The sequence below is a fragment of the Pteropus alecto genome, unplaced genomic scaffold (assembly GCF_000325575.1).
Source record: "Pteropus alecto unplaced genomic scaffold, ASM32557v1 scaffold43, whole genome shotgun sequence".
Classification (NCBI taxonomy): domain Eukaryota; kingdom Metazoa; phylum Chordata; class Mammalia; order Chiroptera; family Pteropodidae; genus Pteropus; species Pteropus alecto.
The window spans coordinates 6465472-6482264 of record NW_006435764.1 but is presented as its reverse complement, the minus strand read 5'-3'; the positions used below and the strand labels follow the sequence as shown (position 1 = coordinate 6482264).

Sequence of the window (16793 nt, the reverse complement as noted above, 5' to 3'; positions counted from 1 at the left end):
GTCCCCTGCCCGCCCCCATCCCGGCCATGGCGGGCGCCAGGCCGGGCGTCCACGCGCTGCAGTTGGAGCCGCCCACCGTGGTGGACATCCTGCGGCGCGGGAGTAAGTTCATCAAATGGGACGAGGTAAGTGGAGGGGGTAGGGGAGGGCCCTGCTCCGCCCAGATCCCGGGACTCCCTCACTCAAGCTCGGCCAGACGCCGGGGACCCCTATTCCAGCCTGGCTTCGCTGGGGAAACTTGAGCCCCCAGTCGTCTCCGTAATGAAGATTTTGCCCCCCACTCCCCACCCCAGTCCCTCAGCTGCAGAAAATTTGGCTTTCTACTCCTTGGCCCGGAAACTTTGAACCCCAATAAATCTCAGCCCCCCTTTTCACTCGCCCTTCCCACCCCTCCCTACCGGTCTAATTCCGGTTCCTCCAATCCTGTTCTAGTCCCCAGACCCTTGCCCGGTACTGGACTCTTTGGCTTGAGGACCCTGGCTCCCAATCTGGCCCAGTGCACCTCCATTTTGGGTGGGTGCCGCTGAGACCCTACTCTTCCCAGTTCCCTAGTCCGAACATTCTTCTCCATTCATCACTTTTTCACCCTATTTTGACTGGCACCGCTTTGCCGTACTTTGGGTCCCAGCCCAGCCCCCTGCTCAGGTGGGAGCACCAAGTCACCTCCTAGTGGAGGCTTTGGTTCCCCAAGTTCCTACATCCCTGGGGAACTTTGGGTTCCACTCCCTAATATGGGACTTTGAACCCCAATAAATCCTGGCTCCCTTTCTACCCGCCTTTGCCCTGGTCCTCACCTGCGGCTCCGGGTCCCACGACTGTGCCCCACCCTCACTTCACTCTGCCCCCTCCTCTGCCCCCAGGGCTCCTCCTTCCCTAGCCTCCACCCACCCCGCCGCCGGAGCTTCCTCGCTGCTCCTTCCCAGTCAGGCCAGAGGCCTGGAAGTCTCTGGGCTCCTTTCCGGCTGGGTGGGGCGGGTAGGCGTGGGAGCTGGGGGGAGGGGCTGGGGGTGTGGCCTGCGGCAGCAGGTGTGCCTTAGAGGGTGACTGCCCCCCCCCCGGAGTCCGGGGAGACCCTTTCCCCCAGACCGGCCCGAAGGGAAAGTTTCTCCTTTTCCTCCCAGTGTGATAAACCCAAATAAGGAAGTGGGAACAGGGAGAGGGCCCTAGCGGGGTGGGGTGGGGGGTGCTGACAAGCACTTGGGGCGGGAGAGCAGAGGGCCTGGCCTGCCTTTGAAAGCCAGACCCTTGGGGAGGGGCAGGGGGAGCCCCTGGGGGCATTAGTACAGAACTCCCTCCACACACAATTGGGGGGTCCTGAGCCCCAGGGCAGAATTGGGAATTGAGAGGGGATGAAGATGTTTGTAAGCACAGTGAGGTGGAGAGACTCAAGCTTCTACTGAAGTCCCAGGGTCAGTCCCCTCTGCCTCCAGAACTTCCTGTCCTTTGTAAGCAAAGCCTGAGATGGGCGGGGCTGGTGCAATCCCATCCTCCAGAAGAGGAAACTGAGTCTGAAGAGTGGAGACTAATTCCAGTTTCACATTGGGCTTTCGGCTGAGGCCAGGAGCTGGAAGCCTGGCAGGAGTCCTTGTTCCCTGCTTCCTACTGGACTCTGGAGCCATACTGCCTGCATGCAAATCCGAACTCCTCTCCTTGACCTTACACAATCTGCATAGCTTCCCAGTGCCTCAGTCTGCTCACTTGTGAAATGGAAAGAACAATAGTACATACCACACTGGATTGTTAAAAGAGGACTCAATGAGCTCCTAGATGTTAAGTGCTTAGAACTGGACCCGGCACACAGTAGGGGCGGTGTGAGGAGAGCTGTTGTATTGATGACCAGATTGTCTGCCAGACGGCAAGCAGCAGTTTGAGGGTTGACACCAAGGTGAGGTGAGGTCCTCTACTGGGGCAGGAGAGTTCTTGCTGTGACCACTTGGCCACTCTGGCCCTGGATAAGTCTAAGCTCCTCGTGGCCCCTCTCGGGCTGCTGGTCCTGAGTTGCCTGGGGTGGCCCTGAGAGTTTGCCAGGAACCAGGTCCTACTCACACAATGGGGCCAGCACACCCTTCCCTGCCCTCCTCAAGGCTGTTTGAGGGAGGACAGAATTCGCTCTGATTCTGCGGGCAGGGTGAGTGTCCTTCAGGAGAGACTCTCTCTGTAAGATGGGCTGAGCGGGGTGGGGGTTAATGGACTTTGTGGCAGATGTAAGGGGTGGCTGTCATCATGGGACCCCTAGGGCCACAGAAGAGCTGTGGGGGTCAGACCTACAAACCCCCTGCTTTCATCCCATAAATATTCCCAATGGAGCTGCGGGGAGCTCTCAGACCTGGGGAAACTGAGCCTGGGTTTGGGGTCCAAGGAGGGCTCCCCAGGGAGGTGGGTCAGATTTCATGAGTACAGAAGGAAGGAAAGAATAGCTTAGCAAAGGAACAATGATGCAGAAGCTGGACGTGGGGAAAGGGTAGTTAGTGGTCCATGTGACAGTCTTAGGGCAAGAGAGAGGTGACTCTGGGAGAGGTGCTAGGACCTCAGGACCTCAGCTTTGTCCTGAGGACTTGTAGGGAGTCACAAAGGACCCTTGGGCTGGGTGAAGCTTCGTCTTTGCTCACTGTCAGAAACGATGCTGGATGGCCCCAGGGGGTTCAAGGATCAAGCTTGGGCCACAGCCCTCACCCTCTGACCCCCACTGTCTCATCTCTTCCCCAGGAGGCCTCCAGTCGGAACTTGGTGACTCTGCGTGTGGACTCCAATGGCTTCTTCCTGTACTGGACAGGACCCAACATGGTGAGGGTGGGCGCTGCTGCAGCTCGCTCAAGTCTAGGGCCCTTGCCCCAGGCCCCCGCACCCATCTCCCACCTATGGGGGTGGGGCCCAGCTGCAGGCTGACCTCTCCCAGGGCTTGCTGGACAAGAAATGCTGAGGACAGGGGCTGAGACTAGGGTGACAGAAGGGGGTGTCCACTCTTTGGCCCAGGTAGGGAGCTTGGGGGCTCTTGCTCTGTAGCTTCTCAGATTCACCCTGGCATCTGTTTTCCCCAGGAGGTGGACACACTGGACATCAGTTCCATCAGGGACACACGAACAGGCCGTTATGCCCGTCTGCCCAAGGTGAGTGATGGGGCCCAGGACGAAGCGTGGGAGTAAGGCGGTGACGAATGGGGATACCCCTCCTTACCCTTGATTCTTGCCTACTCAGGACCCCAAGATACGGGAAGTGCTGGGTTTTGGGGGCCCTGATGCCCGGCTGGAGGAGAAGCTGATGACAGTGGTGGCTGGGCCAGACCCAGTGACCACATCGTTTTTGAACTTCATGGCCGTGCAGGATGACACAGCCAAGGTGGGCTGGGCCCAAGGGCTCATCTTGGGGAGCCACTGCCTTACTTGCTGAGTCAGCCACACTTAGTGAGAGCCTGTTATGTAGTAGGCTGTTCTCTACTCCTAATTGTAATCATCTTCTGACAGAGCAGTATTTAAGCTCTTATTGGGTATCATACCCAGTTCTGGACATGGGCGTGGGCTGTAGTTGGGTCAACCCCTCCATCCCCCACTCACCCCCTCCCTCTGCATCCTGATCCCTCAGGTCTGGGCCGAGGAGCTGTTCAAACTGGCTATGAACATCCTGGCTCAGAATGCCTCCAGGAACACCTTCCTGCGCAAAGCGTAAGCCCCGGGCTTGCCTGGGGGACGTTGGGGGTGCTGGTGGTCATTCCTAGGGCATGACCCTTCCGCCTGTCCCCTCTTCAGATACACAAAGCTGAAGCTGCAGGTGAACCAGGATGGACGGATCCCGGTCAAGAAGTGAGTGACCCTTCCCCTTGGCCCCTTCCCCTTGGCCTTTGCTCCCACTGACCTTGACCCCTTCCACCTGTTCAGCATCCTAAAGATGTTCTCAGCAGACAAGAAGCGGGTGGAGACTGCGCTGGAGTCTTGTGGCCTCAAGTTTAATCGGGTGAGGGGGCTGGGGACGGGGGCTAGGGCCAGGTGGGTGTCATGGTGGGCGCCTGTTCTTTTGGGTCTGGCTGCCCCAGGGTTCTCACCCACGCTCCTCGGCCCCCAGAGTGAGTCCATCCGGCCTGATGAGTTTTCCTTGGAAATCTTCGAGCGGTTCCTGAATAAGCTGTGTCTGCGGCCAGACATTGACAAGATCCTCCTGGAGATGTGAGTAGGGCTGGGCCCGCCTACCAGCCCCCATGCTCTGTGCTGGCCTCTGCTTGGGGGTTCCTTCCAGCCCAGGAGGGGAAGTAGAGTTGTCAGGGATCCGAATGCACAGGGCTATGGCTGAGCTCAGAGCCGCTTTGCCAGCAGCTCTGCTGTGGACAGCTCTCTGCTGACTCTTTGCCCAGGTTACTTTCATCAGTCCACACTGGGAATGAGACCCCAGTGGCTCAGACTGTTGTGGGGCTTGCCTGAGCTCACACAGAGAGTAAGAGCCGAAGCTGAGATTGGGTCCAGGGTCCAGAGGCATGGCGCAGCAGGCCTTGGTGGCTTCCACAGCCCTTGCTAATGCTAATGTCAGCACTGAGTCGGCAGGAGAGCAGTTAAGGAAACCGAGGCTCAGAGGGGAAGCGACTTGCTTCAGGTCTCAGTCCGTGGGTGCCGATCCCTCTGCCAGGGCGAGGGCTTGGAGCAGGAGCTTCAGCCTGACTCAGCTTTCTGCCCCCTCCAGAGGTGCCAAGGGCAAGCCATACCTGACCCTGGAGCAGCTCATGGACTTCATCAACCAAAAGCAACGGGACCCAAGACTCAATGAAGTGCTGTACCCACCCCTGGGACCTTCCCAGGCCCGGCAGCTAATCGAGAAGTATGAGCCCAACCAGCAGTTCCTGGAGCGAGGTGAGCTGGCGGGATGGGGGAGCGCTGGGGGGGTGGGGTGGACCTAACTGACCCTGCTGACTCCACCTGGCCCCCAGACCAGATGTCCATGGAGGGCTTCAGCCGCTACCTGGGAGGTGAAGAGAACGGCATCCTGCCCCTAGAGGCCCTGGATCTGAGTGCAGACATGACCCAGCCACTGAGTGCCTATTTCATCAACTCCTCACATAACACCTATCTCACGGGTGAGTGAGCCACCCTCGGCTGGCGGGGAGGGAAGGATGGCATCCATGACTTCTGCCCTCTGGCCTTTACACTGCCACCCTCCTTTTGGGATGGCCAGTGCTAGGGATGCAGGCAGGGAGCAGCCTGTCCCCGGGGAGCGGGGCTTCTCTGCGTGGGTCTGTCTCATGGGTAGTCCAAGAGGCTTCCTGGGGGAAGGGCTAAGCCTCCATCAGCTGTGCAAAGGCCGGTAACAGGAGACCGCTTGGTGCTTTTAAGAAGCAGAAAGGAGGCCGGGAAGCCAGGCGGGGCAGGAGCTGTCGCAGACAGAGGAGAGAGGGGACCGGAGAAGGAGGCAGAGCTGGACCCAGCAGGGAAGGAATTTGGATGTATCCTGAGTGGTCAGGAAAGGCTTTTTGGAGGGCATTAAGCAGGGGTAGGTGATGTGACCTGGGATGTTTTTAGAAGGATGACGCCAGGTCCTCTGCCGAGATTGGATGGCAGGTAGGGAGGGGCCTGCTGTCCCCAGGCAGGAGGTGATGGAGGCTGTGCCAGGGCAGCTGCAGTGGAGGGAGGAAAGGGAAGTGAGGGACCATGGGGGTGTTAGGCACGACTCCCCGGTTCAGGCTGGCGAGTGTTTATGTGAAAGAGAGTGAGCTGGCGAAAGACCAACCTGTCAGCCAGCACTGCTGGACACAGACTCTGCCCAGCTTGGGTGGGCACCAGGGGCTGGGTGGCGGGACCTGGACCCCGTCCTGGAGAGATGGTGCTTGTTCCACAATGAATTAAGGAGTGATCAAGGGCTGGCCAGACAGAGTGTGCCAGGGCTGGGCCTGGCCACCATGGGGACCTGTGTGTCCCCAGCCTGGCCTGGTTCGGAGCAGGCCTGGGGAGGAGGGGGAGGAGCCAGGCTGGCCGGGCGGCTTTGGTGACAGAGCCTCCTTCTAGCGGGACAGCTGGCTGGGACCTCGTCGGTGGAGATGTACCGGCAGGCACTGCTGTGGGGCTGCCGCTGCGTGGAGCTGGACGTGTGGAAAGGGCGGCCGCCTGAGGAGGAGCCCTTCATCACCCATGGCTTCACCATGACCACGGAGGTGCCGCTGCGGGACGTGCTCGAGGCCATTGCGGAGACTGCCTTCAAGACCTCACCCTACCCCGTCATCCTCTCCTTCGAGAACCACGTGGACTCGTGAGTGGGCCCCTGACCCAAGACATCTGTCTCAGCAGTCTCTAATATGGAGGCCTCTGACCTGGGGACCCCTGATAAACCCAAAGACAGCCTCTTACCGTGGCCTGTGGAGCCACTCCTGTGACCTCCGACCCCGGAACCTTCCACTGACCTTGCGGATCTCTGACCTAGCCTGGGGACCTCAACTTCATCCCAGGAACCTCTGACCTCTGACCTTGGCCCCCACAGGGCGAAGCAGCAGGCCAAGATGGCTGAGTATTGCCGCTCCATCTTTGGGGACGCGCTGCTCATCGACCCACTGGACAAGTACCCGGTATGGGGGCTCGGAGCCGTGGCAGGGCTTGGGGGTGAGGGCGCCCCAGCAGGTCCTGACCTGTCTGTGCCCACCAGCTGGCCCCGGGCACCCCGCTGCCCAGCCCCCAGGACCTGATGGGCCGCATCCTGGTGAAGAACAAGAAGCGGCACCGACCCAGCACGGGCGGCACCGGTAGCTCCTTGCGCAAGCGGCCGCTGGAGCAGAGCAACTCGGCCTTGAGCGAGAGCTCTGCCGCCACCGAGCCCTCCTCACCCCAGCTCGGTATGGCCCTGGCCTGACCTTTGACCCTGATCCTGACCCCCTCCCTCAGACCAACCTTCCCTTCTCCCAACACGACCTCCCTCTTCACCAAGCCACTCACCACCTCTTAGCTGAGCATGGGGCCTCCGACCCCAGGGGCTCACCTCACGGGACTCACCCTGGTCAGATTTGGCTGCATCCAGCTCCTGGCCCCTCAGCCTCAACCTCCCACCTCACACGGCCCTCAGCCCGACCGGGTTATGACTCTGAATTCTGACCTCTGACCTCAGTGAGCCACATCTCCATGCTTGGGGTGTGACACTCAGACCTCTGACCCCTGTCCTTTGACCCCCACAGAGTCTGCCCACCTGGGTATAATTTCAGCTAAGCGTCGACTTCCCATTTTATTGAAGCATTCCTTACATCTGCCCCGTGTCCGCTCCCCTCACTAGGCCCCTTCATTAGGCGTGTCCCTGACTGCCCCCCGACATGGAATCCCACCATGTCATCCTTTATCCCCACTTTCAAGGATGGCGTACCCCAGTTCGTGGCTTCTCACCCTTCTGAGCCACCCTCCCTCCCTCCCTGATGGATGTAACTCTGGGCCCTGACCTTTAACCCTTCTGCGTTACCACTACATCAACTCCTGACCTGCCCTTTCCCGGGCACACTGCCCTGAGACTTCACTAAGTCACTTCCACACACACTGGACGCGACCTCTCCTGACTCCTGAGTGTCTGTGTATGTGCCCTTAGCCCTGACCCCCTGTGGCTCCGTCTTCTACAGGGTCCCCCAGCTCCGACAGCTGCCCTGGCTTGAGCAATGGGGAGGAGGCAGGCCTTGAGAAGCCCAGCCTAGAGCCTCAGAAGTCTCTGGGCGAGGAGGGACCCCAGCGGGGCCCCGATCTTGGTCCAGCCGATCGTGAGGATGAGGAGGAGGATGAGGAAGAGGAGGAACAGACAGACCCCAAAAAACCAACCACAGATGAGGTCAGGCCTATTTTTTTTAATGAAAAAAGGCAGCATGTATTCATTTCCCAAGTGTTTTGCCAAGCACGTACTGTGTGCCAGGCATACCCCTGGGGGCTGGCTCTGGCCATCGTCAGACATTCCCTACTCTCCTAGAGTTCAGGGTGGGGTCAGGGGTCCTGTGGAGCAGGCAGGAGGGGTCTTAGATAAGCAGGCACGGAAGTGAGTGTGAATTATGCTCAGGGCATGGGCCAGGGAGGGGTGGGTTAGGGAGCAGAAGTGGGGGAGGAAGGGGAGTCCGACCTGGGCGGGGAGGGTGGGTGAGCAGACCTGAGGGAGAGGGAACACCTGTGGCAGGGCCGGAGCGTGCAGAAGGGGTGCTGTATACACCAGACAGTGTTGAGAAGTTCTGAGGAGAAGAGATGACAGAAAAGTCAGCTATGAGGTCGGATTTGGGAGGGGCCCAGAGGGGGGAAGGCTGCGGGCAGGGGCAGCTGAGTTCAACATCACGGGTTGAGTTTGAGCCTTATAAGGCCCCCAAGAGGAGATGGCAAGGTGGTGGTTGGAAGTTGGGGGCCTATCTGCATGTAGGTAATTGAATCCCTGGGGTCAAGAGAAGAGTTTCAGCTGACAGGATCAAGGAGGCAGGAGGCAAACCAGGAGGGTGGCACGTTGGCCGGGCCCCAGAGAGAAGGCTGTGGGGCAGACGGGCCCAGGGCTGACAGGCCATGGAGGGCCTGCATCCCTTGCTAAGGCCACCGGGTGTTGTGATTGCCCAGGTGGGAATAGGGTCCATGCCTCCTTCATGGTGGGGGCAAGCGAGGTAACTTCTAGCTAATGGCACTGTTGATCCTGTGTTTGGGGGCCACAGGGCACCGCCAGCAGTGAGGTCAATGCCACTGAGGAAATGTCAACACTCGTCAACTACATCGAACCTGTCAAGTTCAAATCCTTTGAGGCTGCTCGAAGTGAGTGGGGTGGGACATGGTGGGAGTGGGAGCCACCTTGGCCCTTTCAGGCCTGACCCCTTCCCACTCACCCCTCAGAGAGGAACAAGTGCTTTGAGATGTCATCCTTCGTGGAGACCAAGGCTATGGAGCATCTGACCAAGAGCCCCATGGAGTTCGTGGAGTATCCTTTGGCAGCGCCGGGGCCAGTAGGCCAGGGCGGGGGCACTGCGAGGCCAGCTCAGACCCCACTTCTGCTGCCTGCACAGCAGCTGGCCCTCCGACACCCCTGTCTGTGTTTGGGGCAGGCCTAGGAGACTGCGCAAGGGCTAGGCCAAGAAGCAGATGGCTGAGAGGGCAGCTCTAGCCCAGGCCGGGAGGTGGGTTCACAGGAGCTGAGGCCAGGCCGGGAGTGCTGGGCTTGAGGCAGGAGGCCGGCGAGTGCACGGTGTGGCCCCTGACTGCTGACCTCAGATACAACAAGCAGCAGCTCAGCCGTATCTACCCCAAGGGCACCCGTGTGGACTCGTCCAACTACATGCCACAGCTCTTCTGGAACGTGGGCTGCCAGCTCGTGGCACTCAACTTCCAGACCCTGGGTGAGCACTGCCCCACCTCACCTGTGGTCCCCGGCCCCCAACCTCACTGACTTCTGCCCCATGACCCTGCTCATCTTGTCTGAACAGATCTCTGACTCTAGCTAATCCCAGATTCTCAAACCGAATGGAGACCTTGGCTAACCCCAGCCTCTGACCTTGGCGTACCCTAGACCTTTCCCTCTGTCCCATCTTTTCTGAGTCTGGATCCCTGATGCCACTTGATCTGATCCTAATGATCCCTGGTCCCCCCTCTGCACGGTACTGTCTGTCTTTCCTGACACCTGACCTCAGTAAACCTTGCTGACCCTCACCCTCCCCATGTCACCCCCAGATGTGGCAATGCAGCTCAACGCAGGTGTGTTCGAGTACAATGGGCGCAGTGGCTACCTGCTCAAGCCTGAGTTCATGCGGCGGCCGGACAAGTCCTTTGACCCCTTCACCGAGGTCATCGTGGACGGCATTGTGGCCAATGCCTTGCGGGTCAAGGTGGGACCAGGGAGGGCTCTGACCACGGTGTGCTGGGGGCGGGATGCTTAGCAGCCGCCTCACCCTCCTGGCTTCTCCAGGTGATCTCTGGGCAGTTCCTGTCCGACAGGAAGGTGGGCATCTATGTAGAGGTGGACATGTTCGGCCTCCCTGTTGACACGCGGCGCAAGTACCGCACGCGGACCTCTCAGGGGAACTCGTTCAACCCGGTGTGGGAGGAGGAGCCCTTCGACTTCCCCAAGGTAAGCGTGGCTCCCGCCCAGACCTGCGGGGCTCTCCTGGCTGGGGAGAAACCAGGCACACTGGTGGCAGTCAAGGGTTGGAAGGTGGGGGTGCCGAGGGACCTCAAGGCTGGGCCTGTCACTTCCAGGCCCCATCCCAGGTCTTCCATGTCCCCGGCTCAGGCTCAGGCTCCCTGCTCTCTGCAGGGGGAGAAGAGATGGGGGGGTGCACAGCAGGAGGTCCCGTGGCCCCCCCCCCGAGGAGTGGGCACAGCCTTCCCCATCCTCTAGGCAGGAAGGATCTGCCTGAGATCGCAGCCACACGCTCACAGTGGCTCTTCCCCACTTCCCAAATGGACTGGACCTCCGTGCCCTGCTGGCGGGGGGGTGTGGCCTCAGTCCCAAACTCGTGACTCACGCTACAGTTTCTAAGCTGGTGATGACCAGACCTGTCCCACGACAGCAGTGCCTGGGGGGCTGTGGTCTGCCTGTTCTCGGCTCAGGCCTCTGACGGCTGCTATATCCATCCACCTGGTCATGCCATGGCAGTGCGGGTCCTCCACTGGCTCTGTGGCGATGGCGACCAATGGTCAGCCATTGGGTCAGCTTGTCTGAGGGTCCCCTCTCGGCGACAGTGGTCAGCTATGGCTCAGTGGCCATACTGGCCATGGGTCACCTCCGTGGCTCAGCACCAGTCCGGGTCCTCAGGTGGTGCTGCCTACGCTGGCTTCGCTGAGGATTGCAGCTTTTGAGGAGGGCGGCAAGTTTGTGGGGCATCGGATCCTGCCCGTCTCTGCCATCCGCTCAGGTGAGGCCATCTGGGCTCTGGGCAGCGCAGGGGCAGTGTGTAGGGGGACCTAGCGGGTCCCATCCACTTTGCCTGCCCACCCTCCCAGGGTACCACTACATCTGCCTGCGAAACGAGGCCAACCAGCCACTGTGCCTGCCAGCCCTGCTCATCTACACTGAGGCCTCTGACTACATCCCTGACGACCACCAGGGTGAGCTGCCAGGCAGGCCAGGCAGCGGGGGCAAGGGCGCCCCCAGGACCGGGGGATGACTGAGCTGGGTTGCCCAGGTCGAGGGTGGGTTCTGTGGTCCCTCTATGAAACCAGAGCTGGTGGGGAGGTGGTGGCCTTGGGAGTTCTGTCTCCAAGACCCTTGCCCTCTGCGCCCACCCAGATTATGCAGAAGCCCTGATCAACCCCATCAAGCACGTCAGCCTGATGGACCAGAGGGCCAAGCAGCTGGCTGCCCTCATTGGGGAGAGGGAGGTGAGCCAGGCTGGCTGGGAGCAGGGGGGTGGGAGGCAGCAGGGCTCAGGTTCATTTGGACCGTGGGGAACAATGGCGGTGGGGCGGGTAGGGTGGTGAGACTGACCTGGGCCGGTAGAGAAGCACCCTGCAGCCTTCCCTGGCTCATCCTCCTGCACCAGCCCATCCCACTCCTGTCCTGTCCCCAGCGAGTGGTCTGGCTCCTCTCCCCACACGGGGCTCCTCACTGCCCTGTGGCAAATGCCAGCATCATGCAGCCCCTTCCCTCTGCCTGGAGGGCTGTTCCCCTTTCCGGATTCTTCTCTCACCCAACCCAGAAAATAAGCCAAGGGAACGCGGGGCGCCAGCTCGCTGCCTGGCCACGTGTGAGCTCTTTCCACCGCCTCGGCTCACACGGTCCTCCCACCACTTGAGTTTGCTGCCATGCTGCACGGTGTGAGCCTTCCGGCCTGTCGCCTCTCTCATTCAGAAGGCTCAGTGGCTTTGGGTTACTCTCTGTATAAGAGGCCTTCGGGACAGACCTGGGCTAGAATCCCTCCAGTTACATGCAGGATCCGAGCTGGGGTGCAGGGTTCGGCCACTTCGCCAGGGCGGTTGGAAGTCACAGAAGCTCTTAAAATGGATCCTGGGAGCCGTGAGATGGCAGTGGCTTCTGTCGGGAGGGTTCAAGAGCAGAGGCTTGCCCAAACATCTAGATCCAGTCCCGGGGGCCCTACAGCAGGCAGGGGAGAGACGGCTGTGTGGAGCTGTTAGGCAGAGAAGCCAGTGCCCACTCTGTGGTCACTTCCTTTGCTGATTTAATCAGGAGCTAAGCAACAGGGAAGATGAGCTGCTGTGGGCAAGGGTGGAGGGAGACTCAGAGAGAGGAGGGCTCTCCTGGAAAGCCAGGGCTTTCCGGAACAATCTGGAAGTTCCTTAGCACATGCAATGGGGCCCAGCATCCTAGAGACACCATCTCATATTATCTTCCCCACACCTGTGTGACATGCTTGTTCTATGCCTCTTATTTCTCATGTAGTTGTCTTAACAGCCCTGCGTCACAGATGAGGAGTCCAGGGCCACACGGGTGGAGGGAGGCAGAGCAGGGCCACTGGGTATCCCCTGGAGGTTGGGAAGGACACAAGGGCCTGGAGAGAAGAACAGCATTTCTGGAAAGAGCTTTCTGCTTTCTCCCCCACAGGCTCAATCTGGCCCAGAGACATGCCAGGAGACCCAGTCCCAGCAGCTGGTGTCCCAGCTGACCCCAAACCCCACACCCAGCCCACTGGACACCTCCCCACGCCGACCCCCAGGCCCTACCACCTCCCCCACCAGCCCCTCCCTGAGCAGCCCAGGTAAGGGGCAGCCTGGGCCAGGGGCGGGCTGAGGGGAGTAGCCGGAGTCCTGTCCAGCTTTCCACAGCTCTGCCTCTGCTCTCCAGGTCAGCGGGATGATCTCATTGCCAGTATTCTCTCAGGTAGGGGTGGGGCCGCGGTGGGAGCGGGGCTATCCAGGAGGTGGAGCCTGCTGTGGGGCGGGGCTCCCGGAGGTGTGTGGTGCTCCCGAGGGCTTGGCCTGCCCCGGCCCAGCCTGCCTTTGCCCTGCTGCTCACAGAGGTGGCTGTAGCCCCGCTGGAAGAGCTCCGAGGCCACAAGGCTCTGGTGAAGCTCCAGAGCCGGCAAGAGCGAGACCTGCGGGAGCTGCACAAGAAGCATCAGCGGAAGGCGGTTGCCCTCACTCGCCGATTGCTGGACAGTCTGGCCCAGGCCCGGGCTGAGGGCAGGTGCCGACCCAGGCCAGGTGTCCTGTGAGTGCCCTGCCCACATGTGTGCGAGTGTGCTGTGTGCGTTGATATGAATATGGGGAGTAGTGCACATGGGCTTCTGCGTCTGGGCTAGGTGGGCATAGAGGATGGCCAAGGGCTGCTCCTTGACTCCCAGCGAGGAAGGTTGGGTGCAAGGGAGAGGCGGCTCTCCACGTTCGGTCCCACCTTCTTCCTGCCAAGGAGCGACTGTGGAAGACCCCCATGAGGAGCATGTTTTGAGAGACTGTTGCTCAGACAGGCTCCCATCATTTTGGTGGAGTGAACTGGCCTCCTAATTAGCATAACAAACTGTCCCGTGCCCTGCCCCCCTCTACCTCCCAGCCCAAGTCCTTGTGATGACCTATGAGTCACCCAGAGGGGTTCTTCCTACAGAGGGGGGGAGAACGAGAAGGAGGAGGAGGAGGAGGTGAAACGGTTTCAAGAGTTCCAGAAGAGACAGGTACAGAGTCTGCTGGAGCTGAGGGAGGCACAGGCTGACACAGAGACAGAACGGAAGCTGGAGCACCTGAGACAGGTGAGGGGAGCGTATAGTGGTGAGGGAGAGCCTGCCTCCTGGACAGACCTGTCGTCAGCCTGTCTCACCTATTGCCTGCCTGTGTCCACAGGCTCAGCAGCGGCTCAGGGAGATTGTCCTGGATGCTCACACAACTCAGCTCAAGAGGCTGAAGGAGACAAATGACAGGTAAAGGCAGAGGATCTTGTGGGGGGGGGGCGGGGGACTCCTTAGTGCCAGGATCAGGGCAGAGTCCCCAGTCCTGCCACTGACCCTTTCTCTTCCCCCACCGGCTCCTCCAGGGAGAAGAAGGAACTGCAGAAGATCCTGGACAGGAAACGTCACAATAGCATCTCAGAGGCCAAGACAAGGGAGAAACATAAGAAGGAGGCGTAAGGGCATCGGGGCTGGGAGTCATTTGGGGCACTGGGCAGGCAGGGGTTGGTGCCTGGCACTGAGCCCACCCTGCCTTGCTCCTGTGCAGGGAACTGACAGAGATCAACCGTCGGCACATCACCGAGTCAGTCAACTCCATCCGTCGGGTGAGTGAAGCTCAAGTGCTACCCTAGCCCACCCCGCTTCCTTCAGTCGTCAGAAACCCACCTCCTCCGCGCTGGCCTAGTGCGACATTGCCCTGGTGGGGCTTCCAGAGCCTTTCCCTCTGGGCCCCGCAGCTCGTTCTCGCCCACATCTTCTCCAAAGCCAGCTGTCTGCAGTAGTGTCCCATGGCTTTGGAGTCAGCCTGGAGCATTGGCTGTAAGGGTCAACTCGGGTCTCTAAGGGTCTCTCCCTTAGAGACCCTCTGCTGAGCCCTCATCTCCACCCACTAACAGCTGGAGGAGGCCCAGAAGCAGCGGCATGAACGCCTAATGGCGGGGCAGCAGCAGGTCCTACAGCAGCTCATAGAAGAGGAGCCCAAGGTGAGTCACTGAATGAGGTCGGCCGGCAGTGGCAGGCAGAGTGCCAGCTGGCCTGTCCTGTGATCCTCCTCCTTGTCCCGTAGATGCTGGCCCAGCTGACCCAGGAGTGTCAGGAGCAGCGGGCGAGGCTGCCCCAGGAGATCCGCCGGAGCCTGCTGGGCGAGACGCGAGAGGGGCTGGGGGACGGGCATCTGGTGGCTTGTGCCAGCAACGGTCATGCACCTGGGAGCAGCGGGCACCTGTCTGGCGCTGACTCGGAGACCCAAGAGGAGAATACGAAGCTCTGAACTGGCTGAGCAAGAGGTGGCCACAGGGCCAGGGGGTGCTGGGAGGAGGGCCGGAGGCTAAGACACTAATGCTCTTTTTTTTTTTTTTAACTTTTTATCTTTAGAAATTTTATTTTTTTAAACTGAGGTGAGCGCCCCACACTAACTCCCTTCCTTCACCCTCCTGGGCCCCTATTAGCCCCCAGCTCCTCCTTCCTGTCCTTAGTCCTAGGGAAGGTGCTGGGGCATTGTGGGCCAGAAAGGCCTGGGTGGGAGGACACCCACATCCCAGAGTGGGAGCAGTCTCCTTCGCTTCCCCAGGGAACACCGGGTGGAGACTGCAAGCTCTGGGAAGTAGGGGTCACATTCTTTCTCTTTTCTCTGGGGATTTTTTTACATGAATAAAAGTGGATTTCAGGGACCCTGTGTGCAGCGTGGTTTGGGGTGGCACAGTGCTGGAGAGGACCCAGGGCCCTAGGCCTGCTCGGCCACTTCTCCTGGGGCCTCAGTTTCCTCATCTATGAAATGGGCTTTTGGGCACTGTGGGTTTGAGGTCAGCGAAGAATTGCTGGGTTTGAACCTTGAGCCCTCCTCGCCGGGGTCTGTAGCTCTTCCCAATGACGTGACATCAGAGGCCCTCCGGCCTGCCCCAGGCTTTCCTGCCTCTATGCCCTCTGCCCCTGGACCTTACTTTTCTCCCTCCTGGGCTCTTCTTGTCCTCCTTTCACAGAGGCTCAGGCCTCTGCTTCAGGAAGCCTTCCCTGCCCCCCCTTCCTGTTGCCTGATATGACCCGAGCGCCCAGCATCTTCCGCTGAGGCTGCTCTCGGCTCCACAGGCAGTTGACTGTATCGGGAGATGGACTAGGGGTGGAGCTGGGCTCTCAGCAGTAGGTGGGCAGTGGGTGGGCCTGGCAGTGACCCTTGGGCGAAGGGAAGGTGACAGTCACAGACAGGGGCTGAGAGACCCAGCACCCTCTCATCCCTGTGAGGGAGATGTTATGCCTTTTTTACAGATGAGGAAACTGAGGCCCAGAGCAGAAGTCATGTGTGCCAGGCCAAGTCAAGACGTCTTAACCTGGAGGCAGGGTGGGCCTGGACCCTCTATGGCAGAGTCTGCAGCCAGCCTGGAGGACCTGCTCCCCCTCCTGCCTCGGGACAGCGTGGAGTGGCAGAGACCCCGCCGCGAGGGTGCGGCTGGTTCTGCTGCAGGGTCAGGCTGGCACTCCTTCAAGGCCTCTCCCAGCTTCCTGGCAGAGCTTCCCAGGCCAACTGCCTCCCTTGTACAGAGGAAGGCAGACTCTTATCTGGGCTTATCTCCTGCCAATTGAGTGTTTTCTTTCTTTGTTTTTGCTGCAGCCTCAGGCAAACAGATGGGGTGGGGAGGCCGGAGAAACAGGACTTCCAGAGTGGGGCTCTCCTAGGGCAGGGGGCCTTTACCCTAGGCCCCGCACCTTCAGGGTCAATACTATGGCCCAGGCCTTCCCTGCTTCTGCGGTCAGGCCTTGGCCTATCCCCAGATCTGCCCACTGCATTTATGTCCAGGCCCCTCAGCAGCCATCGCCTATCTTCGTGGCTCACCTCCACATATGGAAACACTACACGTCAGTCCCCCAGTCCCCAAAGACCATGCTAAACCGCAAACCCCTGGGTATGACATTCAAGTCCCTTAGAAGCCTGGCCTCTGCTGCTCCCCCACGCTTTCCACGGTTTCACTCTTTACTCTGCCCAGAATGACAGCCCCCTCCCCCATCTCTCCCTTCGAGTTCCAGTTCTGACTCACCTCCTCCCTGCCTTTCCCCTGCCGGAGGGAGTCGCTCTCACCCAAGTTCTGGCTCCTGTTATAGCTGGTGGTAATTTCACTTTGAGAGGCTGATTCTCTCCTTGCCAGAAAGCTTCGGTACGCAAGAGCTGTGTCTTAATTCATCTCTGTACACCCAGAACAAATCACTGGCTAGTCAATAGAGGGCGCCAATAAATCTTCCTGGAATTGAGCTCGGAACTCTGCTCCCAGGTTCTGGTGAAGCTTCTCTGGTTCCT

At 59.9% G+C, this 16793-nt stretch overlaps 1 protein-coding gene across 2 annotated transcripts; it reads left to right on the top strand.

Moving 5' to 3' along the window:
- The first annotated feature begins 6 nt into the window (after window positions 1-6).
- PLCB3 (phospholipase C beta 3) lies at window positions 7-16778 on the top strand. 2 transcript variants are annotated; one of them, XM_015588771.2, is made up of 32 exons: window positions 7-125; window positions 2707-2784; window positions 3039-3107; window positions 3196-3336; window positions 3580-3659; window positions 3744-3797; window positions 3873-3948; window positions 4057-4157; window positions 4666-4832; window positions 4910-5056; window positions 5982-6222; window positions 6451-6535; window positions 6613-6799; window positions 7565-7767; window positions 8618-8714; window positions 8793-8877; window positions 9168-9292; window positions 9624-9778; window positions 9859-10020; window positions 10708-10807; window positions 10896-11000; window positions 11182-11273; window positions 12454-12607; window positions 12694-12729; window positions 12867-13059; window positions 13450-13591; window positions 13683-13759; window positions 13873-13962; window positions 14055-14112; window positions 14404-14490; window positions 14574-14793; window positions 15770-16778. In XM_015588771.2, exons 1-31 carry the CDS (start codon window positions 27-29, stop codon window positions 14775-14777), a joined length of 3690 nt encoding a protein of 1229 aa, XP_015444257.1. In that variant the 5' UTR covers window positions 7-26; the 3' UTR covers window positions 14778-14793; window positions 15770-16778. The 2 variants fall into 2 exon arrangements, with proteins under 2 accessions (XP_015444257.1, XP_015444256.1); XM_015588770.1 differs by lacking the exon at window positions 15770-16778 and having other exon boundaries at window positions 14574-15177.
- Window positions 16779-16793: the final 15 nt, after the last annotated feature.

Coding starts and splice junctions, on each gene's coding strand:
- PLCB3 (XM_015588771.2), top strand. CDS start 27: ATGGCGGGCGCCAGGCCGGGCGTCCACGCGCTGCAGTTGGAGCCGCCC. Junction 2,785..3,038: donor ACTGGACAGGACCCAACATG/GTGAGGGTGGGC, acceptor TGTTTTCCCCAG/GAGGTGGACACACTGGACAT. Junction 6,223..6,450: donor TTCGAGAACCACGTGGACTC/GTGAGTGGGCCC, acceptor TGGCCCCCACAG/GGCGAAGCAGCAGGCCAAGA.